This window comes from Lissotriton vulgaris, chromosome 1_1 (assembly GCF_964263255.1).
Source record: "Lissotriton vulgaris chromosome 1_1, aLisVul1.2, whole genome shotgun sequence".
NCBI lineage: Eukaryota > Metazoa > Chordata > Amphibia > Caudata > Salamandridae > Lissotriton > Lissotriton vulgaris.
In genome coordinates this window covers 1,157,725,721-1,157,750,565 of record NC_141685.1, presented here as the reverse complement: position 1 = coordinate 1,157,750,565, position 24,845 = coordinate 1,157,725,721, and the positions used below count along the sequence as shown (strand labels likewise).

Sequence of the window (24,845 nt, the reverse complement as noted above, 5' to 3'; positions counted from 1 at the left end):
GCCTCCAGGTACTACCAGCAAGGGACGCTGTGGAATGCGTTATGGGTCAACTGGACGAACAGCTTTCTGTACGCCTTTCCTCCCATTCCTCTGATTCCGGCGGTGCTCATCAAGCTGGCCCGGTCCAGGGCTCTGATGATACTCATTGCCCCGGAGTGGCCCAGGCAGTGGTGGTTCACGGACCTACTTCACCGGTCTCTCCTTCCTCACATTCGGTTGCTGTGCAGGCCGGACCTTCTCACGAAGTTCGGGGGACCGATGTTACACCCCAACCTCTCGTCTTTGAGTTTGGCGGCATGGCTCCTGAGATAGTGCAATATGGCCATCTGAATCTGCCTGAGGATTGCATGGACATACTGAAGGAGTCTAAAGGCCTTCCACTCGAACTTCATATGCTTACAAGTGGAAGAGGTTTTGTATCTGGTGCCAGTCTAAGAACCATGACCCTACGACCTGTAAGGAGGATGTCATCCTTCCTTACCTTTCACATTTGGCTCAGTCTGGCCTTAATGTTCATTTCATTAAGGTTCATCTTGCTGCATTGACTGCCTACAGGAAATGCCCTTCACAGACTTCCTTTTTCCAGATCCCTGTGATCAAAGATTTTCTGGAAGGATTGAAGAAAGTATTCCCTCCTGTCAGGCTTCCTTCGCCTTCATGGGAATTGAATGTGGTGCTGTCCAGATTGATGAAGGAGCCTTTTGAATCTATTCATAAGGCTTCGTTGCAGCACCTGTCCTGGAAGGCGGCGTTCCTCGTGGCCATTACATCGGCCCGCAGGGTGAGTGAAATTCAGGCGTTGTGTTGTACTGAACCTTATACTGTGTTTCATGCTGCTACGGTTGTTATGCGTACTCACCCTAAATTTCTTCCCAAGGTTATTTCTGATTTTCATGTCAACCAGACAATAACTTTGCCTACGTTTTTTCAGAACCCTTCGTCTCCAGCGGAAAGGTCTCTCCATTCCCTGGATGTTAGGAGGGTGTTGAAATTTTATCTGGATAAAACCAAAGATATTCGTAGGTCTCACCAGTTGTTTATTAATTATGGATCAGTCCGGACGGGTCTTGCTACCTCTAAGCAGTCCATCTCTAGGTGGATTGTGTCCTGCATACAATTATGTTACCAAAAGGCTAATAAGACCGTAGGAGGTAAGCCTAAGGCTCATTCCACCAGGGGCAAAGCTGCCACGACGGCTCTGCTCCGTAACGTGCCGATTGCTGAAATCTGCAAGGCAGCCACTTGGAAGTCGGTTCATACCTTTGCTAAGCATTACTGCCTGGACACTGACGCCAGGGCAGACGCTCAGGTTGGGCAGGCTTCGCTGCGGAATTTTTTCGCACAGTAGTGGCGTTATTTTCTTTCTCCACCGCCGCTTTTGTGTGGGGATGGCCTTGCCATTCTATTCACTAGATTATGACTATACACAGAGATCCCCTACTACAGAAGGAGTAGTTTCTGTCCTGTAACTCCAGTTCTGTAGTAGGGGTATCTCTGTTATAGTCATAAGCGCCCACCCTCCTCCCCGGTGGAGATATTTCGTCATATAAGGAATGCGACAGGTCTGGCGTGCTTCGCCTTCAAAAAGAACTGAAAGTAGAGGGACCTGCTATGCATTCTGGGATACTGGGTGAAGTTCTGGAAAGTTCTCTTAAAGGCACAGTATCCTATTTAAGCCAAATAATGGCAGCCTATGGGGCTTGTCTGTCCATGCCTTCCTCTCTATCATTCCAGTGTCTTTTACTGGGGGAGGCAAGTTTCTCTATGGTAGAAACTGGGCAGGCTGTATTATGTGTGGTGTTATTTGGTGGAATTTCTAGTTGAAGTACTGGACAGTGTAGCCTATGGATATAGGCTGCATTATTTGTCTTTAAATCCTCTCTTAAGTGTCTTTGCAGGTTTCTGCATGATTTGACAACTTAAGAGATTATTTTTGATTGCCGGGGTCCACGCACATGGGCGGGACTATTCACTAGATTATGACTATAACAGAGATACCCCTACTACAGAACTGGAGTTACAGGACAGAAACTACTCCTTACCGATAACCAGAATTTTCTTCGATAGGAAACCATTGACTGTTTTTCTGTGAAATATCTTCGAAGTTTCTATTTTTGCAAACTACAAATATTTCTTAAAAATCGTTCCAACTACTAAAACATAATTACTTACCTGTCTTAGGTAGAGACCTCAGTACTGAACCTAGGAGTCCAGTACTGGATTACAAAAGTAACAAGAACCTACTTTACCTGTGGCTTGAATTTCCTTCCATAGGATAACATTGCTAGTTTTTCACTGAAAAGTTTGTCAACTTTGAAAATACATTCATATTCTTTTAAAATCACAACTGTAACCAAAACGCTTTTACTTAACTGTTTACAGCTTAGGTCCCGGGACTGTATCCAGGATCCAGTCCTGGAGTTCCAAAAGTAATGTACAAAGTAATCAACTGCATTTATGTAGGAAAACCCATTGAGCGCAATGTTAAATTGTGTTGAGAATTGTGTTGCCTCTTGCAACCACTGTAGCTATTGAACTTACAAAGTCTATTGCCTTTCTGCAAAGTAATTACCTAAAGTCTCTCATATTGAGAAAAATATATATTTGAGACCTGTTGGTTCTAAAATAAAACAATTGGCCTAGAGTTCAGTTCTTGTGTGTGAAACCATTTGCTGACTGAGTGTGTACAACAAGTGCTTTACACTGTCCTGATACTGCCTTACTGCTCGTCCAAGCTACCACTTTAGAGAGTAGGGTCATATCTGACTTTAGCCTCCGTTATACCTCTTGAGACTGGGGACGCTATACACACACTGTACCTTACTTTGGTCCAGTATATATAGAGCCACTTTCTTACACTGGGTTGCCCTTTTTTGTTCTAATACATCGCCTGTGGGGCAGGTGTTCCTCCATGGTGCTGGGGTTCTCTTCAGCTTAGGGCCTGTGACTCATCCGGGTCTGGATCGTTCCCGTTGGGCTCCAGACATTTTTGGAGAAAGTTCAAGGAAAAGACTGAGATTGAAGAAGAAATTCACAAGAAGACTAAAGGAAGACTTCGCCGATCAAAGACCAGCGAAAAAGAAGGGAAAATCATTGAGGACTTCGACGATCGTCGACGTCCACTCGGCCAGGGAGGCCCGAACACTCGATGATGGACAACACGCCGTTCAAGTTCTGCCGTAACTGCCACCACAATCACGCGCAGAAAGACCAACACCCGGTTTGCAACCTTTGCCTACCGGTAGACCACAGAAGCGAGGACTGCAACGCCTGCTCCGCCTTCGCCCCGAAGACCCTTCGTGTGAGAAAGAGCCAGAGGGTAGCGCACGCCACCCTCCAAGGAAAAGCCCCGACGCCATCTCTGTACGAGCTGGGGATGTCCTCGGAAGAGGACAACGCTGCCGCCGAAGACGACAGCTACACGGTCGTAGAGACCAATTACACGAAGACATCAGATAAGGTAGGAGACTCGTCGTTCCCCAAGAACATGAGAGACTCTGAGTCTCGAAAAAACGAGGGCAAGACCCCGAAAGCGCCGACGCAGAAACACCTGGCGTCCGCGACTACCCACAGGCCCAGCGGATCCTCTGAGAAGGAGTCCCCGGCGCCGAGAGCTGTTGAACAGCCGAAGTCATCGGAAATCGCCCCCGAAAGGGACCGATCGACGCCGAGGGAGAAAGACCGTAAAGCCCCGACGCCGTCCAGGGACCCGAAACCCAGTTCGGCGTCTAAGTCTTCGGCACCGAAAATCTCGCCGCCGAGCCAGGCGCCGAAGAGAGAAGCCGAACATCCCGGCGCGGACAACGCGGCCGAGATGGAGAAGAAAAGAAGGCGACTAGAAGCTGAAATGGAAAATATCTTGCAGCGGAAGAAAGATTTCGACGCCAAGATGAGAGCCTTCACGATTCCCCACAAGACCAAGCCACCCGTGCTAGAACTGGTCGAGGAGGAAGACGAAAACGTCGAGGAGCATGAGCCTGGCGTCGAAATGGTCGACGACCAGGAAGATGACGAGAACCCCTACGAGAGTTACAGCTATGGGGAAGAAGAAGACAGCAGGATGGACGCCGAGTCGGCCACCTCTGACCCGCAGGAGGAGGATTACCTGGATGTCGACACAGAGAGCCCGGAAGAGGCGGTCGACACATATCCCTCGAGGCCATCGCCGCCGGACGACATCGGGGCCTACAACTCGGTGATAAAGTCTGCGGCAGCAGCTTTTAAACTCAAGCTCGACGAAGAGAAGCAAAAAGCGGACTTTCTTCTCGAGACATTACTCCCCACGCAAACAAGGAGCCAGTATCTGCCGATGCTCGATAGCGTCTTGGCGCAGGGGATGGAAGCATTCAGGGAGCCCGCAACATGCAAGGCAGTCACTCCCATAACGGAAAAGAAGTACAAGCATTCATCAAAGTACCCAGCCTAAATTCGAGGCATGGTCTCGGCTGACTCCATCATCACGGCCACAGCAAGGAAGAGGGCCAACGTGGCCACTACTTCTGGCCCACCACCTGATAAGGAGAGCAAAAGGATGGACTTAGTGGGCAGGAGGATCGAACGGAATGCCGCGACCCAATGGCGCATGGCTAATTCCAATTCCCTCATAAACAGGCACATGTACCAGATCATGGAGGAGCTGGGACGGCTGGTGAAAGACCTGCCCCAGGAGGCCAGGCAGAAGGCCGAGAAACTGGTGGAAGACGGGAAGAATGCGGCAAATTGTTGCCTCAAGACGGCCCTGGATGGAGCAGACACCTCCAGCAGGCTCATGATGATGTGTGTCACCGAAAGAAGACACGCATGGCTCAGAATCTCGGGCTTCAAACCAGAGGTTCAACACAGCATCTTGAACACACCGTTCAACGGCGAGACGCTGTTCGGAACAACGGTTGACGACAAACTCAGTCAACTAAAGAAAGACAATGAAACTGCAAGATCCATGGGAGCATTGCAGTTCAGAGGCAACAAGAGGGGCACCCAGTCACGGAGGCCCGGCGGAAGGGGTGGAAACCAGCCAGGTACTTCACACCAGGCTTTCCAACAGACACCAGGCGGACTCGCAGGCGCAACCGAGTCAGCAGAAGCAGTCCTGGCAGTACCAGTCAAGAGGCCAGTCCTTTCGAGGGAGAGGAAATGGACGAGGACAGCATAAAAGAGGGGGCCAGCAGCCCGCCTCTAAATGACTTCAAAGAGATCCGTGTGCCCGCCCACAGAAAAGATCCCAGGGGGCAACACGTACAAAGGGGTCAAGACAAACTGGACACCTACCACCACATAACACCAGTGGGTGGAAGATTAAGATTCTACCTCCAGGAATGGAGAGAGATCACATCAGACAAATGGATCCTCAACATCATCCAATTCGGATACTGCATAGAATTGGAGGGGAGGCCACCAAGCAGGAGACCAATGAGAAAGCCACTAGCAAACGAACAGCTAGAGCGGCTTCAGGAAGAAGCAAAGGAGCTCCTACAAAAGCAGGCCATAGAACGGGTTCCCTTCAAGGAAAGAAACAAGGGAATATACTCAACGTATTTCCTCGTGCCAAAGGTCGACGAGACGATGAGACCCATTCTGGACCTGAGGTTCCTGAACAAATTCATAAAAACACAAAAATTCAAAATGACCTCCCTGCAGGAGGTGCTGCCGCAATTGCAGATCGGAGACTTCATGGTCACGATAGACCTCAAGGACGCCTACCTGCACATCCCAATGAACGTAAAGCACAAGCATATGCTCAGGTTCACGATCAGAGAAAGCCACTGCCAGTTCACAACACTAGCCTTCGGGCTAAAATCAGCACTGAGGGTCTTCACAAAGTGCCTCGCGGCAGTCGCAGCGCACCTGCGAAGGCAGGGAATACACGTATACCCTTACCTGGACGACTGGTTAGTGAAAGCAAACTCCTACCAGAAATGCAAGAAAGACGCACATACAGTGACGAGCACGCTAATAAACCTGGGGTTCTCCATCCATTGGAAGAAATCGTCACTGGAGCCGGAGCGAGTAAAGATCTTCATGGGGGCACAGATCAACACCTCACAGGGCAGGGTGTTCCCCAGCGACAGGAGAGCAAGAGCCCTGGTGAGGGAAACTCGCCTCTACCGGAGGGGACAAGCTCGGACAGTGAGGACTTCGAGCAAGATCTTGGGGATGCTGGCATCATGCATCCACCTGGTACCAAATGTACGACTTCACATGAGACCCATCCAGGAATGGCTCCAGGAACAATGGTCACAGGCTTCAGGCAGTTGGGAGGATGTAGTGGTTGTGACGCACACAGTGCAGAAGGAGATGGCATGGTGGACCATGGAGAACATAACAAAGGGAAAGCCTCTAACACCCCCAACACCAACTGTGACCATCACCACAGACGCATTCCTGAAGGGATGGGGCGCTCACATGGAGGAACTCAAAGTGAGGGGTCTGTGGACACCAACAGATGCGACAAAGCACATCAATTACCTAGAATTGAAAACAATCTTCCTGGCACTGAAAGCATTCCAAACAAGACTGTACAAGCACAAGGTGTTGCTGCAGACGGACAACACCACAGCGATGTTCTACATCAACAAGCAGGGTGGAACACAGTCAACCACGCTTTCGACACTGGCGCAGGAGACCTGGAGATGGGCCATCCCCCTCAGGATAGACCTACTGGCCATACACCTACCGGGGAAGGAGAACATTCAAGCAGACTGGCTCAGCAGACCGATATCGGCATCCCACGAGTGGGAGCTCAATGCTCAGGAGACGAGGTGGTTGTTCAACAGGTGGGGAACGCCATCAGTGGACCTGTTTGCAACACGCCAGAATGCAAAATGCCAAAACTTAGCATCCAGACAACCCGAAGAGGGCTCCCTTGGGAATGCCCTATGGATAGATTGGTCCGGGACATTTGCTTACGCTTTTCCCCCGATACCACTGATACACAGAGTACTGAGCAAGTGCAGAGCGAGCACATGACCCTGATACTGGTCGCGCCACAGTGGGCCAGACAGACCTGGTACTCGCAGATCATGGAGATGACACAGAGTGCACCCCACAGATTCGGCAGGAGAAAAGACCTGCTCTCCATGCACAACGGAGAGGTACTGCACCCAGAGCCAGAGAGCCTGAGCCTAGTGGCGTGGCTCCTGAGGACATAGAGTTCGCACACCTGAGACTGCCAGAGAGCACCCTCGGGGTCCTTCGGGAGGCACGAAGGCCCAGCACACGGAAGTGCTATGTGGCAAAGTGGAAGAGATTCACGATGTGGTGCAGGAAAGAGAGACTTCACAATAAAATGAAGAAGGACTCCACAGTGCTAAAATACCTCACGCACTTACTGGAGAAGAACCTCAGCTCGTCCTCCTTGAGTCCACTTGGCTGCGATAGTCGCCTACACAAGGGGTGAGATGGGCAGGAGTTTCTTCACATCACAGGTTGTGAAGAGGTTCCTGGAAGGAGCGAAGAGGATCGCACCACCCAAGCGTGTGCCGCCACCGGCATGGAACTTGAACATAGTGCTAACGGAACTCATGAAGGAGCCCTTTGAACCACTCCACAAGGCCTCACTAGAAATGCTGACCATGAAAACAGCTTTCTTGGTTGCAATAACGTCCTTACGCAGAGTAAGCGAGCTTCAAGCGCTAACGCTACTGGAACCCTACATACAAACACACAATGACAGGGTTGTGATGAGGACCGACCCACACTTCTTGCCAAAGGTGGTGTCCAAATTCCACATGAACCAGTCCATACAGATACCGAGTTTTTTCCAAAAACCAACCACTAGTGCAGAGCGAGCCCTACACACCCTAGACGCCAGAAGGTCAAGCAATTCTTTGGGTCATTCGCCAACAGTTTCATGGGAAAGGCAGTAACCAAGAACACTATTGCACGATGGATCGCGCAAACAATTCAACTCTGCCACAAAAGGGCAGGGCAAGAACTAGCAGAATGGGCCACGCGCCCACTCCACTAGGAAAAAAGGTGCTACAATAGCCTTCCTGGCTAACACACCCATACAAGACATATGCCTGGCGGCAACATGGGCTTCGGTGCACACATTCACGAAACACTACTGCGTGGATGTTCAGATGAACAAGGAAGCCCAAGTCGGACAAAAGGTGCTCCAGCACATATTCAAAAACCAGAGCTCATCTTCCACCCAGCCGCCACAGAAATGAGAAACCTCTACAAAATCTATGCACAGCATAGTGAATCCAGAAAGATTCACGCTGCAAAACGAATAGTTTCTTACCTGTCGGTGTAGTTTTGCAGCTTGAAGATCTTTCTGGATTCACTAGCGAACCCACCCACCTTCGCCAGAAAGATGAGTCTGGAGAGGTAAGAGGTGGTCAAAAAAAAAAAAAAAAAAAAAGTAGAAAGGACCTTATGTACAAAGCGGTTGAAAGGTTTCACCTACATACATTGCCATCACTTCGGAGACGAAAGAAACACAGAAAAAAGAACCCGAAGATGGCGCCCAAGGGTGGGAGCTTCAGCAGGAAGCATGCCGACGTCACCGGAAATACACCCAAGGAGGGGTGACGCCAACGCCCACCTGGGCGACGAAAAAAAACGAAGAAAAGACTACGAATCCGGATCCAACCACAAGACCGCGGAATATGCACAGCATAGTGAATCCAGAAAGATCTTCAAGCTGCAAAACTACACAGACAGGTAAGAAACTATTCGTTTTTCGTCAGCAGTACCCCTGCGCGTCGGTAGGCGTCATGATCGCCGAAATGATGTCGTCTGAGTACTTTTCCGTGTCGGCAAGCACAGATCCGGGAAGAGCTAGTACCGTTAGTCATTTTTGACTAACTTTTTGGTCTTTTTGACTATCTCTTTTCGAGTCGACTTCGACCCCTGGTGCCGGTAGGGATGCCAGGTTTCAAGCCGTGTGACGCCTGTAACTGACCTGGCGCCGTCGTCGACTTCAGTCCCGAAGCTGCAGCGCCCACGGGGAATCAAGGCCTGGATCCCAGTGGAAGCCAGTTGACCTCACGACTCCTCTGCTGGCGCCGACACCGATGGTGCCACTTCCGGCGCCATCCTCTGCGTCGATGGTTGAGCAATCTCCTGACCCGGCTCCGTCATTTCTGCCTGTTTATCAGGACACGGATGAAGGGGTGGACTCGGAGGGGTCTGAGGACCCTCTGACACTGCAGTGCCAGCTAAGTCAGGACTGGGCAGACGAGCTGGGGGGTGCCAGTGGTCGTGACACTTCGCCTGACACTGGCTTCGTCTCTCCTCCCTCCGTGGCTACGGAGGAGGGTGCCAAGTATGGTGTGGTGTTGCGCAGGACAGCCAAGGCCTTGTCTCTTGAGCTCCCTGCGACAGCCGTGAAGACTAATCTCCTCACTGAGGTGCTTCAGCTGCCAGTAAGCTCTTCAGAGCCTCTGCTGCCGTTCAATGAAGCCCTCACAGACGTTCTGATGGGCACTTGGTCCAAGCCCTCCACAGTGCCCCCTATGGATCGGAACGTGGCCTGACGCGACCGCTGGCTCGGGCGATCCCTGCTTTCTGTCTGTTCACCCTACCCCCGAGAGTCTGGTGATCCAGGCCTCTACACGTCCCAGACCGCATCCCCGACTGCTCCCCCAGACCGGGAATCCAAAAGGCTTGATCAGTTCGGGAAGAAAGGATTCTCCTCAGTTAGTCTGGGGTTGCGTTCCATCAACACCACACGCCTTTTGGGCCGTTACTCCCACTCCTTGAGGGATACGGTAGCGGACGTGCTGCCCAGTGTCCGGAGGAGGCCCAGACACGGCTCGCCCAGGCTCTTTCTGAGGGGCGGGACGCAGCACGTTATTCTATCAGATGTGAACTTGATACCACAGACTCCCTGGGCAGAGCGATTTCCACAACAGTGGCGATCCGTCGCCGCGCCTGGCTGAGGTCCGCCAATTTTTCAAGGGATGTCCTCAATACACTCATGGACATGCCCTTTGATGGCCATCGCTTGTTCGGCGACAAAGCAGACAATGCGCTTGAGCGTTTCAAGCACTCCAGGGCTACGGCCAAGTCCTTGGGTCTGTCGGGCCTACGCCAGCAGACTTCTGCTTTTCGTCCCTTTCGTGGCCAAGGAAGGGGCGCCCCACACGTTCGTTGAACGACAGGCTGCAGAACAAACCTCAACGCAGTCGCGGACGTGGTAACCGCCGTGGCGGTGTAGGGGGACAACGGCAAGGTCATTCCACATCCACTCCTGCAGCATCCGCCTCAAAGCACTCCTAGTCCGAGCTTTCAGGCCCATTCCACGCCAGTTGGAGGCAGGGTTCACCATCACCTTCTTCACTGGCACCGACAGGTGGGTGCTGCAAATCGTCCGAAGGGGCTACTCCCTCCCCTTCGAGGTGACCCCTCCAGCCATGCTACCGCAGTACCACCGCTAGTCGGGGGATCACTTGTAACTTCTGCAGGAGGAAGTTACGGCCCTCTTGCCCAAGGGGGCTATCAAGCTCATTCCAGTGCCAGAAGTAGTACGTGGTTGCTACTCCCACTATTTTCTGGTTCCCAAGAAGGGCAAACAGGGCCTGTGCCCTATCTTGGACCTCCAGAGCATCAACGGCTTCCTCCGCAAGGAGAAGTTCAAGATGCTGACTTTAGCGCGGGTCCTGGCTGCTCAAGACCCTGGAGACTGAATGGTAGTGTTGGACTTGCAGGACGTATATTTCCACATACCCATCCTGCCGGCCCACTGGCGCTACCTGCGGTTCACGGTAGGCCACAAGCACTTTCAGTTTACCGTGCTCCCCTTCGGCCTCACCAGTGCCCCTCGGGTGTTCACGAAAATGATGGCGGTGGTCGCAGCTAATCTGCGCGGATCAGGGGTTCCAGTCTTCCCCTATCTCGACGACTGGTTGTTAAAGGCGGGCTCGCCCCAGACAGTCATTTCCCACCTCCAGACTACAGCCGATCTCCTGCACTCGCTGGGGTTCTCCATCAACGTGCCAAAGTCACACCTGTGCCCCTCTCAGAAGCTCCTCTTCTGGACTCGGCGCAGTTTTGGGTTTATCCTCCAGGACATCTGTCAGGCAGCTACATGGTCCTCGCTGCACACGTTTGCTAAGCACTACTGCCTGGACAGCCAGTTCGGAGAGATGGCTTTTTCAGCCGTTCCGTTCTCCAGGACTTCCTGATGTGATCTTGGTTCTCAGACCACCACCGGGGTTGGTATTGCTGGGGTATCTATTCTACGGTGAGGAATCTAACACTTAACGTGTTTCTTTCAGATGCACAAGTTATTTACCTTTGGTCATGATATATCTGTAAGAAACATTAGTTAGTGTTTGCTTCCTTACCGCCCCACCCATCCTCCCCGTTCTGCGAACCGATATCTAGGGTTAAGGTATCTCCCTTTGAGGGCCCTAGTTTCATGGCACCAGTGTCTGTTTCTTGCATGGCTCTGCGTTCCTGGCGCTGAAAGCTATGTACAGAACCGACTTCAGCGCGCGAGGGCGGCGTCTAAGTACTCTGACTACGTCATTCCGGCGATCCCGATGACTGACGCGGAGCCGCAGACGACACATACCGACGCGCAGGGGTACTGCTGACTAAATCTTTCCGGATCCAATCTGACGCCTGTGGATATTCTAAGGTAAGGAATCTAACACTAATGTTTCATACAGATATATTGTTACCGAAGGTAAGTAACTTGTGCCTTACCTTCGGTAACAATGTATTTGTATTTGTATGGGATATTTATAAAGCGCAAACTATCGCTCCAAAAGGAGTATCCTGTATCTGGTAGAGATGATTCTAGCCACAGATTCCTTCACGACCCACCCGTCCTCCCAGTTTCTGCGAGGAGCCTTCTCAGTCTTCTGCACTCGCCTGCTTCAGGACGACGTTCCTCTGCGAGTGCCTTTTTCTTACCCCCTCCCTAGGAGGATGCTCTCCTAGTTGTTTTTGTTGCTCCATTCCTTCTTTCTGGTGATTGGGTGATGGATGCCTGGGTTCTTTGGTGCCCATGCATTTGGTCTCCAATGTAGGGTTCGTTTGTGCCCTGCTTCCTTGTGTTGCTTGCACTACTGACTCTTACAGTCCTTGGTGTTTAGGTCCCCTGGCTGGGTCTCGACCCTTGGTTCAGGGATACTGTGGCAGAAAAGTTTTCCGGATCCAGTCTCACGCCTGGGAACAATTCTACGTTAAGGAATCTGCGACTAGAATTGTCTCTACCAGATACATTGTTACCGAAGGTAAGTAACTCGTACAACAGGACTTATTCGCTCAAATGGAAAAGATTCTGCATCTGGTGTGCATCATCTAAAGTCAATCCTCTCCATTCACCTACAGAGGAAATGTTACCTTATCTTCTAAACTTGGTTTGCTTCGGCTTAGCTCAAGCATCAATTATGGTTCATTTAGCTGCCATCTCCAGTTTTCGCAGATCAGCTAATGTTCCATCTCTATGGTACAGCAAGCTGGTCAAACAGTTTCTCAAAGGCCTGCTCATAATGTTTGCTCCGGTAAGGGCACCTCCTCCTGCATGGCATCTGAATACAGTGAATACCTATTCACAGAGTGGATATAAAGTTCCTACCTGGAAGGTCGCTCTCCTCCTAGCTCTTACTTCGAGAAGAGTTGGTGAACTCCAGGCGTTAACTACCCAAGAACCTTTCTGACAATTCAAGCATCACAGTTATTCTACGAACAAACCCTAAGTTCATTCCCAAAGTTCCTTCGGATTTTCACCTTAATGAGTCAATCATTTTGAAATAATTCTTTGCAACTCCACAAACTCAAGCGAAGCGTTCTCTGCACTCTTTGGAGGTCAAACGGTGCCTAAAGGTTTACCTGATCAGTTCAAAATCATTTTGCGAGTAAAATCAACTTTTTAGATTGTACAGTACACCTAGAAAAGGTTTCCTACTCACTAAACAGAGCATTTCAAAATGGATATCGCGTTCCATTGTGTTCTGCCAACAGCAAGCGGGCCAACCTCTGACGTCAAGAGTCCGTGCTCACTCTACCAGAGCAATGTCAACGTCTACGGTGCTGTTTGCAGGTGTGTCCCTTCCAGAGAGCTGCAGAGCAGCAACTTGGAGAACACCACACACATTCACCAAGCACTACGTCTTGAGGTTAAGTGAGATGCAGCAGTGGGACATGCGGTTCTCTGACTTCTTTTTCAATAAGGTGAGCCTTCTTTCTTTTTGTTCCTTCCTGCCATCCTTAACTGTCACACATTTTCAATGATTTCTGGTCCGTCTGTATAAATTAAGTCAGCGGTTCCCAAACTTTGCGCCTTGGCTCCCTGGGGAGCCGTCAAACCTAGCCAGAGGAGCCACGCACCAAGCACTTTAATGCATTTAATGTTGAAGGGGTTGTTGGCTTCAGGTAAACTAATTAGACTTAAATTCATGATGTCGATGATTTGTAAATGACATGCCTAAAGCTGTTAACATAGTGCTTAATTGATGGCATGTCGAGGGAGATGACCTTCATATTTCACGGGATCCCCACATTCCAACACTCCCAAAGTAAGCCGAAGATGCCTGTTTTATCTTGTTATACTTGTTAATAGTTTTGTTTTTTTCCAAATGCATTTTTCACCAATGCAAGGTATTGGGAAAGTACAGTTGTCCTGTCTATTAAACACACAAAGTATTAAGTATTGACATTTGTACTTGAATCATAGGTTCTTCCAGTGCACATTTCTTTCAGTACACACACATTTCCAGACAGGCCTGCTCTCTCCTTGCGCACAGGGAAGTAAAACACCATATACAGCATTATGCCAACATTTGGAAGCAAGAAAGAGGGACAATTTAAATAAAAAAAACATTTGTAATTACTTGCATTACTTTGGAGTCAATTTTAGGAAGGAGACAGTAAAAATAAAGCTGTATCTGGTTTACAAAATCGTGAGTCACCCTGCTGAGACAGGTGCATTGGCACGTATGACACGGGTTGAAATGAAAGTACATGCAAATATTCTTCAAGCGCAGAAACACTCTGGCAGTGGGGCCTACATGCATAGGGGTGCTATCTAGCACTGTAAGTGGGATAAAAAAAGTTTGAGAGGGTACTCTAAAAAAGGCATTGGCTAGGAATATTTTGAGGCGCTGCTTTAGGAATACGAAGCACCCTGCGTATATGATTATAATAGCTTCATCTACTTCGCGTCCTCGGCTCACTCGGAAAGCAGCTCGGAGTGCTCGCAAGACACGAACTAGGAAACCAGAAGATCCAAAGCGCCGAACCGGCGGGAATCGCTGGTCTTAAGCGATTCCCCCGGAAGCGCTACAGGGCAACAGAGAAGCCTTGCGAAAAGGCTAGACCGGGACTCTGCTTCCGCCCGGAAGTGAGGGTCTCGGTCTACAGTATAGGAGCGGCGGAACCCTCCCGGGATTGGCAAACGCCGAACAGGACACCTTCCCTGGAGAAGGCTCCATTAGATATCTCAGTTTATTTCTATTTGTGCGCACTTGTGCTTGGATAATCTGAGGAACTGGATCTTCTCTCAGGAAGGTTCTACAGGGTGGTGTCTTTCGATTGTCTGGTTCTAAGTTTTAGTCCTGTTTTACAAAACGACAGGGATAGGTTACAAAGGTGTTAAGGCCTAGGACCTTATGTTCTATGTCTAATAGGATATTACTTTTAATAATACTGGGGGCTTCCATCTCAACGACTGGGAATGATTCAGGCATATGAATCCATGAAAGATTCTAGTACTGGAGAACTACATTACAGGTAAGTAACTTATTTCGTATCAGCCTCTGTATTTAAGTTGAGGCAGGTCCTTCCTGCTTTCTTCTGTATCGTCTTTTGGGTTTAATTTTATCATCAAAGAGCAATTAATTCCTCTATAGCTTGTGACAATTTGAATTGGATGGTCTCAAAATGTTTGGGGATAAACTTGCATGTGGCTGAGGTGTAGAAACTCTAATCTCCTCTTTTGCGCTCTTTCCAGCACATTGGAAATCTCTACAAACAGCTGCAGCAGGAAATGGCAGCCTATGCATCGCGGTTATTTCCAGATCTACCAATTCCCATAGATGGAACTGTGATACCAAACTCACCAGAACCTATGGCTGCTTCAAAGGACTTACATCGTTGGGATGGGACAATATGCAACCAGCGCTCCTCTGTGGAAATGCCTCAGCCCCCTTCCACCATAGCTCACCGGCAGGGTCTCCAAAAAGGCCAAAAGGGTCCTGGATCCTCTGGTGTTGAGCCACAACAACCTCACGCTATTGTCTGTGATTTTAATCTCTCTGAACCCCATCCTCCTCACAGTGACCTGCCATTTTTGCACACTTCCCGAGCTGGCCTCGTCCCCTCTGTGCACACTGCTTTTCAAAGCATTGTCACCCATTCATCTCACTCTGGTGTCCTATTTCAAGACCACCCACTGTCTTACATTTCTGGCAACACTAACGCTGACACTGACTATCAGCCATTTCTATGCAATCCTGGCACCTTAAATACTGAACAACAGCCCTTCCCTAGCTCCTCCGTCGATGAGCCCCACCCAGGCACCCTGAATACTGTACATCATTCTCTGTCTGTTCCTGCCACCATGAATACTGAACACTGTCCCTTACTTGGCGCCTCGTGTACAGAAACTACAGAAAACCGCTCTCTCCCAGGGGCTTCCGGTGTGGAACATCAATCTCCCCCTTACTCCTCAAGTCCTGAACATCAGTTCTGTTTGCCTAGTGTCTCTGTGCCACGATTGGTTGGATCTGGCAATGTTCTGAAGATGAGCACCACCCCAACCTTCTCCTCACAGGGCTCAATCTGCTCTAACCTCCCAATCCATCTTTCAAAGGTTCCTGCCGGCAGTGCTGTTGCCTTAGGTAAGTGACTTGTGCATCTTTCCTTTTTTCTTCTTGTCCTTTTGGGGAGAGTGACTCTTGAAGGTTATTGCTTAGTGGTGATGCTGCTGCTTAAGGAGATAGCATGTTTCCTCAGTGTAATAAGACTCCGTTCTGAACTATGGTGTGTCACGGCAGCTGTGTGACTACCTTACCTTCGGGGGCAGTAAGAGGGCATTCAGAGGGAGCCCATAAATAATCTAGCTCAAAGAGATGAGTCAAGTAGAGCAGGGTTCGTTAAAATACTTAGTTGGAATATTGCAGGGCTAAGAAATAAAATGGATGATGTTGTATGGAATAACTTTCTAAAGGAATATGATGTGATTGGGCTTCAAGATTCTTAGAAAGTGGATAATATTCTTTGGCTGGACAGGTATACTACCTGTTTTGAACCTGCAAGTCCTTCTGCAGTGGGTAGACCTAAAGGGGGGTTAATAACACTGATTTCCCTGAAGATTACAGGTAATCATTAAAAATTGGACTCTGGGTTAGTAAATTGTTTAGCCATCAAAATTATGCCTACCAATTTAGCCAACGTTTTAATTGTAAATTTTTATAACTCATTTGAAAGAATCTCTGCTGCTGAGCATTTGTCTAGTCTTAAAACCTTTTTGGAAGGTTATAAGGACAAACTAGTCACACCTTATTCGGCTGTCATTTTAGGGGATTTTAATCCACATTTATGCTCCAAGAACTGTCATGTTATTGATAGTTTAGGGCCTGGCAAGTATTCGGACATACATTTTGAATACACACAAGAAGGGAAATTTTTAGAGGATACATTAGCAGAATTTGTCCTTTTATATCTAAATGATTCTTGTGGGAAGGACGACATATCATCTTTTTAAGGTATGGGAATGCATACAACCATTGACTATATTTTCATAAATACTGCCCTGGAAGCATATGTTAATAATTATACGGCTGTGTGGTCACAATTTAGTGACCAAAAATTCATACACCTGATACTGGTAGGAGGTATTGGGCTCAATTCTGAAATCAGTAAATGGGCAATCTGAAAGAAACAGGTTAGTATTAGATTCCTTACCTTAGAATATCCCCAGGCGTCAGACTGTATCCGGAAACATTTGCGTAGCAATACCCCTGCTCGTCGGTAGGCGTCGTCCATGGCTCCGTCTGCATCGTTAGCGCCGGAATGACGTCGCCGGAGTACTTAGACGCCGCCCTCGCGCGCTGACGTCACTTCTTCTTTTTTCCGCGCCAGCTAGCGCAGATCCGGAGAAGCTCTACCCCTTAGTCAATTTTTAACTAAACTTTTTTGATCTGTTTTTCTCGAGTCGTTCGACTCCTACGGTGCCTGTAGGGATGCCCGGGTTCAAACCCTGCGTCGATTGCAGCCGACTGATGTTGGTTACCGACCCCCATCGCCGGTGTCTTCATTGTCTGGGCCCCGACCACGACGACCGAGCCTGCTCTGATTGCTGGGCTCTGACGTCCAAGGCTAGACTGGAGCGGTCCAGCAAGCAACTTGAGCCGGCAGTCTGCCCACGCCGTTCAAGATCCCGGTCCAGGAGGAGGTCGCGGTACCGGTCGAGGGGTCGGAGTCGTCGTAGCTCCGATAGTCTGCATCGGTCTTCGGGCTGAAGATCCTCAGGTAAGAGGCATGCGAGGTCGGGAAGGCGTCATCGCTCTTCCGACCCCGCCCAACGTGGCCGGGGTTCGGGTGACTCCGCCCACACGGCTCCGCCGGAATCGCTGGCGGCCCCATACCTCCCGGTCCCTGGGCATGGCACAACGCCGGAGGGGATCGAGCGCTACCTCATGACCATGAGGTCGCTCCCTCCTCAGTCTGATTCCGCGGCGTCTTCGGGCAAAGCGGCCCAGACTGGGGGGGGGTCTGGCGGGTCGGGTGCTTCGGCCCAACGCCGCCGAGCGCTTCGGCGCAGCCGGCGACTTTGGTCCCAGCGCCGCAGGCCCCCACTGGATCGGGTTCCGGATCTTGGTCGTCGCCGGCCGACCTCACTACCAAACCGGCGCCGGCCCCTAGGGTGTCACCCCCAGCGACGCCGTCCCCAATCCTTCCCTCGATTCGGTTCCGGTGCCAGATCGGCACCGCTCTCGACGTCGCTTGGAGATTTTTACTTCAATGAACTGGCCCCATCCTTTGAACCTGAATTTCAGGTGATGGGTGACGAGTGGGATTGGGAGGGATCTGTGGACCCTCTGGCACAGGAGTGCAGCCTCAACAGGACTGGACATGTGAGCTTGGGGATGCCAGTGGGCTGGACACTTCGCCAGACACTAGGTTTGTCTCTCCTCCAACCGTGGCTACGGAGGAGGGGGCTACCTACAGTGTAGTGTTGATGCGGGCAGCCAAGGCATTGGACCTGGAGCTCCCCGTCGCGGCCGTGAGGACTAACCTCCTCACTGAGGTCCTTAAACCGCAGGCAAGCTCGGCTGAGCCTCTGTTGCCGTTTAATGAGGCCTTGTGTGACGTTCTTTTGGGCACTTGGTCCAAGCCCGCTACAGGTCCGCCTGTAGATAGGAACGTGCCCAGATGCTACCGCCCGGCTCCGGGCGACCCTTGCTTCCTGTCCATCCACCCCAGACCTCATTCCCAACGGCTCCGCCCGATCGGGAATCCAAGAGGTTGAGCAATTCGGTAAGAAGGTGTTCTCGTCCCTGAGTTTGGGACTGCGGTCACTCAACACCGCATGCCTCTTGGGCTGCTTCACCCACACTCTGTGGGACACGGTCGCGGACGTGCTGCCAAAATGTCCGGAGGGGGTTCGGACTAAAGTCGCCCAAGCCCTTGCGGAGGGTCGAGATGCGGCACCGTATTCCATCCGGTGTGGGCGGGATACCACGTACTCACTGGGCAGGGCGATGGCAACGACAGTGGCGGTTCGACGCCACGCCTGGTTGAGGACCGCCAACTTTTCGGCTGATGTCCAGGCCACCCTTCTGGACATGCCGTTTGATGGCCGTCGCCTCTTTGGCGACAAGGCAGACCGTGCGCTTGAGCGTTTTAATGACTCCAGGGCTACGGCCAAGTCCTTAGGCCTCTCTGACCCACGCCAGAAAACAGGTGCCTTTCGCTCCTTTCGTGGTCAAAGAAGGGGCGCTCCCACACGTGCTGCCAGCCACGCACCGCAGACTAACACACAGAGCGGTGACGGCCGTGGAAACCGCAGTATCGGGGAAAACGGCGAGGCCAGTCCACACCTTCCCCTGCAGCATCCGCCTCAAAACCCTCCTAGTCCGTGCTTTCAGGCCCATGTGACGCCAGTGGGGGGCAGGGTTCGCCATCACCACTTCCACTGGCGCACTGTCATGTCGGACATGTGGGTGCTGCAAATCGTCCGAATCGCCTACTCCCTCCCCTTCGAGGCGACCCCTCCAGCCATGCCACCGCAATACCACCGCGTTTCGGGGATCACTTGCAACTTCTGCAAGAGGAAGTTAGGGCCCTCTTGGCCAAGGGGGCCATTGAGCGCGTTCCTGGGCCGGAAGTAGGGTGTGGTTGTTACTCCCACTACTTTCTGGTTCCCAAGAAGGGCAAAGGGGGCCTGCGCCCTATCTTGGACCTACGGAACGTCAATGGCTTCCTCCGGAAGGAGAAGTTCAACATGCTGACATTGGCTCAGGTCTTGGCTGCCCTGGACCCAGGAGACTGGTTGGTAGCGTTGGACTTGCAGGACGCTTATTTCCACATTATCGTCCCACCGGCGCTACCTGCGGTTCACAGTAGGCCACGAGCACTTTCAGTTTACTGTGCTCCCCTTCGGCCTTACCAGCGCCCCACGGGTGTTCACGAAAGTGATGGCGGTGGTCGCAGCTCATCTGCGCAGGTTAGGGGTTTCAGTCTTCCCCCTACCTCGACGACTGGTTGTTGAATGCGGGCTCGACCCAGACAGTCGTCAGCCACCTCCAGACAACGGCGGACCTCCTGCACCAGCTGGGGTTTTCCATCAATGTGCCGAAGTCACACCTGTACCCCTCTCAGAAGCTCCTCTTCATCGGAGCGGTCCTCGACTCTGCGCAGTTTCGGGTTTATCCTCCCGAACAGCGGGTCCGGGATATTCAGGCTCTGATCCCAATCTTTCAGCCTTTATCCCAGGTCTCGGTCAAGTTGACGCTGCGGCTTCTGGGGCTGATGGCCTCCTGCATCCTTCTGGTGCATCACGCCCGGTGGCGGATGAGGGCTCTGCAGTGGGACCTGATGTTTCAGTGGCCCAGCATCAGGGCAACCTGTCCGACCATGTCCTGATCTCGGAGGACACTGCAGGAACGCTGCAGTGGTGGCTCACGGACCGCGATTGGGTCAGCGGCAGATCCCTATCCCTTCCTCAACCGGAGCACGTAGTTGTGACGGACGCGTCGCTCCAGGGCTGGGGAGGCCTCATGGGAGAGGTGGAGATCAGAGGCCTCTGGTCTCCGGCGGAGTCCCGGCTCCATATCAACCTTCTGGAGCTGCGGGCGATTCGTCTAGCACTGAAGGCATTCCTCCCCTCTGTACGGGGGAGTGTTGTGCGGGTGTTCACGGACAACACCACCGCCATGTGGTACTGCAACAAACAGGGCAGGGTGGGGTCGTGGATCCTCTGCCAGGAGGCTCTGCGCCTCTGGCAGTGGCTGGATCATCAGGGGGTGACCCTGGTGGTTCAACACCTGGCAGGTTCTCGGAACGCCAGGGCGGACAAGCTCAGCCGAAGGTGCATGATGGATCACGAATGGCGTCTGAACTCGGACGTGGCGCAAGCCCTCTTTCTGCAGTGAGGAGAGCCTTGGTTAGATCTATTCGCCACCAAAGAGAACGCGCAATGTCATCAGTTCTGCGCGTTGGAATTTCCAAGGCTGCACTCGCTCGGGGACGCTTTTCTTCGCAAGTGGAGTTGCGATCTGTTGTATGCCTTTCCGCCTATACCACTTATGACCAGAGTGCTGAAGAAAATCAAGAGCGACCGGGCCCAAGTCATCCTTGTGGCTCCGGACTGGGCGCGAAGGTACTGGTATTCCGAGCTACTTGGTATATCAGTCGTTCCTCCGATTCGTCTGCCTCTTCAGGAGGACCTTCTGTTGCAGCAGCAGGGGACGGTCCTCCACCCGAACCTGTCCAGTCTCCACCTCAATGCTTGGAGATTGAGCAGCGACAGTTGAGGCCATTTGACTTGCCTCCTGAAGTCTGTACTGTGATTCTGGCAGCCAGGCGTCCCTCCACAAAGTCGGTATACGCCTGCAGGTGGAACAGATTTGTGGCATGGTGCACAGCAAAGGCATGTGGATCCTCTCAATGCCCCTCTTTCTGAGGTTCTCCTCTTCCTTCTTTCTCTTGCCCAGCAGGGCTCTGCTCTGGCACTATCAAGGGCTACCTTTCTGCCCTTTCCGCCTTCTTAAGGCTACCTGATCAGCCATCTTTGTTCAAGTCCCCCATTGTAAATAGGTTCTTGAAGGGTATCACTCAAATGTTCCCCCCTGTTCCTTTCATGATGCCTCAGTGGGCCTTGAACCTTGTACTTATCTGATGTGCGCTCCCTTCGAGCCACTTCACAACTGTCCTCTCCGTCTTCTTACCCTTAAGACTGCTTTCCTGGTTGCCATTACTCTGCCAGGAGAGTGAGTGAGCTCCAGGCTCTTTCTTCCAAAGCTCCTTTCCTATCGGTCCATCCGGACAAGGTTGTGTTGCGGACAAGACCCTCTCTCCTGCCCAAGGTAGTCCCAGCCTTCCATATCGGGCAGTCCATCACCTTGCCCACCTTCTTTCCGCCTCAGCATCCCTTTAAAGAGGAAGAGCGGCTCCACCGTCTGGACCCAAAACGTGCGCTCTCATACCATCTAGATCGCACATGCCAGTTCTGGGTGGATGACCAACTCTTTGTTGGTTACGTGGGCACTGAGAAGGGACGGGCGGTGCAGAAACGGACCATCTCTAAGGTGGGGCGTTTTGTGCATCAAGGCATGCTACTCCTTGGCTAAAAAGGAACCTCCTGTTGGGCTGAGGGCCCCTTCCACTCGGGCCACAGCGGCTACTACTGCCCTGGGCCGGGGAGTCCCCTTGCAGGACATCTGTCAGGCGGCTACGTGGGCCTCGCTGCACACGTTTGCAAGACACTACTGCCTGGACAGCCAAGTCCGGAGGGATGGCTTCTTTGGCCGTTCCGTCCTCCAGGACTTTCTGGTGTGATTATTGGTTCGCAGACCCACCACCGGGGTTGGTATTGCTGGGGTATCTATTCTAAGGTAAGGAATCTAATACTAACCTGTTTCTTTCAGATGAACAAGTTACTTACCTTCGGTAACAATATATCTGTAAGAAACAGTAGTTAGTATTAGATTCCTTACCGACCCACCCATCCTCCCCGTTCTGCGAACCGATATCTAGGGTTAAGGTCATCCCCTTTCAGGGCCCTGTTTTCATGGCACCAGTGTTGGTTCTATCATGGCTGTGTATAATAACTGACGTCCGGGCTCGAGGGCGGCATGCAAGTACTCCGGCGACGTTTAAGTACTCCGGTGACGTCTAAGTACTCCAGCGACGTCATTCCGGCGCTAACGACGACGGCCGCGGAAGACGCCTACCGACGCGCAGGGGTATTGCTACGCAAAAGTTTCCGGATCCAGTCTGACGCCTGGGGATATTCTAAGGTAAGGCATGTGGGCTGCTGAATTCATATCTGTGCATAGATTGCCGCCTAGTGTTGGGTCTGGATGATTGCACATTGTTGTCCTGGAAGAGTCTTCGAAGTATCACGAGATAGGTGGCTCCTCCCCTGGACTACAGTGTGCATGGGCATCGACTCCATCCTCAGATTGTTTTTTTCCGCCATTGGGTTCGGATGCATATTTGTTAACTCAAGTTCGGAACCGATAAAAACCTTTACATTTGGCCAAAAGGCCTTTAATTATCGTCGGTATTGTCTTCGCAATTGGTGCCCAGTACTCGTTCCAGCTCTATCCTCGAGCCAAACTTCAAGAAGAGCCGCGTGGCTTTTCAGCACCAAAGCCCGGTCGACGCCAGAGGCCTTATCGACGATCCATCATGGAACGGAGCCCGTTCAAGAGATGTCACGTTTGCAACTCCAAGTATCCTCACATCGATGTCCACCCGGCGTGCAACTAGTGCCTGTCTCCGGATCACGATGAAGCCATCTGTATGGCTTGTTCTCGGTTCCGCTCCAAGAAGACTATTCGCCTTCGACGCGCAGCACGGAAGGAGGCCCAGCAGACGGCACCTGACCCGGTAAACATCTTCGATGCCGAGGAAGATGAGGGAGTCGAGCAGGAAGTTCAAGAGAACCTGTCTGATCCTGCATCGGAGGTCGACTCCAGTTACGACGCAGATGTAGAAATGGTCGATAATGAAGACGTCGACGAGGTAGGAGACGACGATGAGGCCTTCGGGGCCGTGGAAGATAGCTTGAGCGAGGAGCTAGCCCCAACCGTGGGTACGGGGGCTGAGACCAAAGCACTCAATAAGGCTCAGGTCGAGGGATCGCCACATGGCCTTACCCAAGATCGAACGCATAGTTCTACAGCCTCGCCTCAAGGCCCGGGTACGGACATTTCCAACGAGCCATCGGTTGACCAATTGAAATCGAAGCCAAAAGCATCGGTGTCTACAAAACCGAAAGCACCAGAAACTAAATCGAAACCAAAAGTGCGTATTACTTTGGTTGGGTCGAAGGGTTCTGAACAATCAGTGCCGACAAAGCAGAAGAGTGTTATCGACCCGGGGGCTACAGGGTCTCGAAGGCCGGGGCGCCGAAGAAAGTGGCCAAGGACGTCGACCCGAAGAAGTCAGCACCGAAGGCCGTAGACACTAACAAGGGACTCAAAACTCAGAACGTTCTCCATCCTAAATGTCGACTCGACAAGGCCAAGGGCAGTAAGGACCTAGAGTCCAAGACTAGCAGTGGCTCTAAAGACACCGTCGAGTCAACACAGCCATCAGCCTCTTTTTCGAAGCAGGTGTCTGACTCGCTGCAACGCATCAAAGAAAAGGCTGCTGCTGTCAGGCCGAAGACCACTCCACCCCCGAAGCCAGTCAGTAAACCTACGAAGTCGTCGGCACCGATTCAGTTCACACTGCCGCCGAAAGTGGTACCTAAAGCGTTCGTACCTAAGACGGGCATTGAGGCGACCAAAAAGGTGTCCATGGGGCCAAAGCCCACAACTATGGAAGGAGCCACCAAGCATCGACAGCCTCCGCAGGAAGATCAGTCGAGGCAATTCATCGACGCCGAGACGGGTAGACTTTCCATTTTCAAGCGAAAAATCGCCCCAGAACAACCTATGGAGTCATATAAAATTCCATTGAAGAAAAAGATGGATTCTGCTACGTCACCTCTTCTTTTTGAACCCATACAACTACATCGACAAGACACTGCTCCTATTTCACCCACATACTCAAATGTGGATTTAGGAGAGGGTGACTTAGGAATACAGTTATCCTGTAGACACTGATCCAGAAGATCACACTGAACCCTGGACAGACGCTGTTGACCCAGGGGATTCATAGACTGCCTCGGACAGTCAGGTCTATGCTGTTAAAACGTCACCTACAGAAGACACGGCTGCGTTTAATGCACTTATTGAGAGGGCAGCAAAAAATCATGATGTCCAGCTCTATGCTGACCCTATTGAAGAAGACTTTTTGTTTGACACCTTCTCCACCTCAGAGAGAACTGTCAAAACTCTACCCATGCTCAAAGGTGTCCTAAAACACGCTGGAGACATCTTTAAGGAGACCACAAGGGCAAGAGTAATAAACCCCAGAATTGAGAAAAAATACAAACCAGCACCTGTGGACCCTACGTATATCAAGGGACAGTTGCCGTTGGACTCTCTGGTAGTTTCCAATGCCCGCAAAAGAGCGAACTCTCCAACAACGGGTGATGCTCCTCCCCCTGACAAAGAATCTAAAGTGCTAGAGGCATCGGGGAAAAGGGTGGCAGCTCAAGCGGCCAATATCTGGCGAATCTCCAACACACAGGCACTCTTAGCCAGATATGACGGGGCTCATTATGAGACACTCAAGACCCTGTTGCAACACTTGCCAGATGAGTATAA

At 51.5% G+C, this 24,845-nt stretch overlaps 1 protein-coding gene across 3 annotated transcripts in view; it reads left to right on the top strand.

Annotated features, from left to right (window-relative positions):
* The window catches only part of TROAP (trophinin associated protein), a 395,831-nt gene that overhangs the window by 341,967 nt on the left and 29,019 nt on the right, over positions 1–24,845 (top strand). For all 3 annotated transcript variants that reach the window (XM_086964115.1, XM_086964124.1, XM_086964108.1), the window contains one exon: positions 14,909–15,797. In XM_086964115.1, the coding sequence (XP_086820241.1) occupies positions 14,909–15,797 (889 nt within the window). The remainder of the gene's footprint in view (positions 1–14,908; positions 15,798–24,845) is intronic.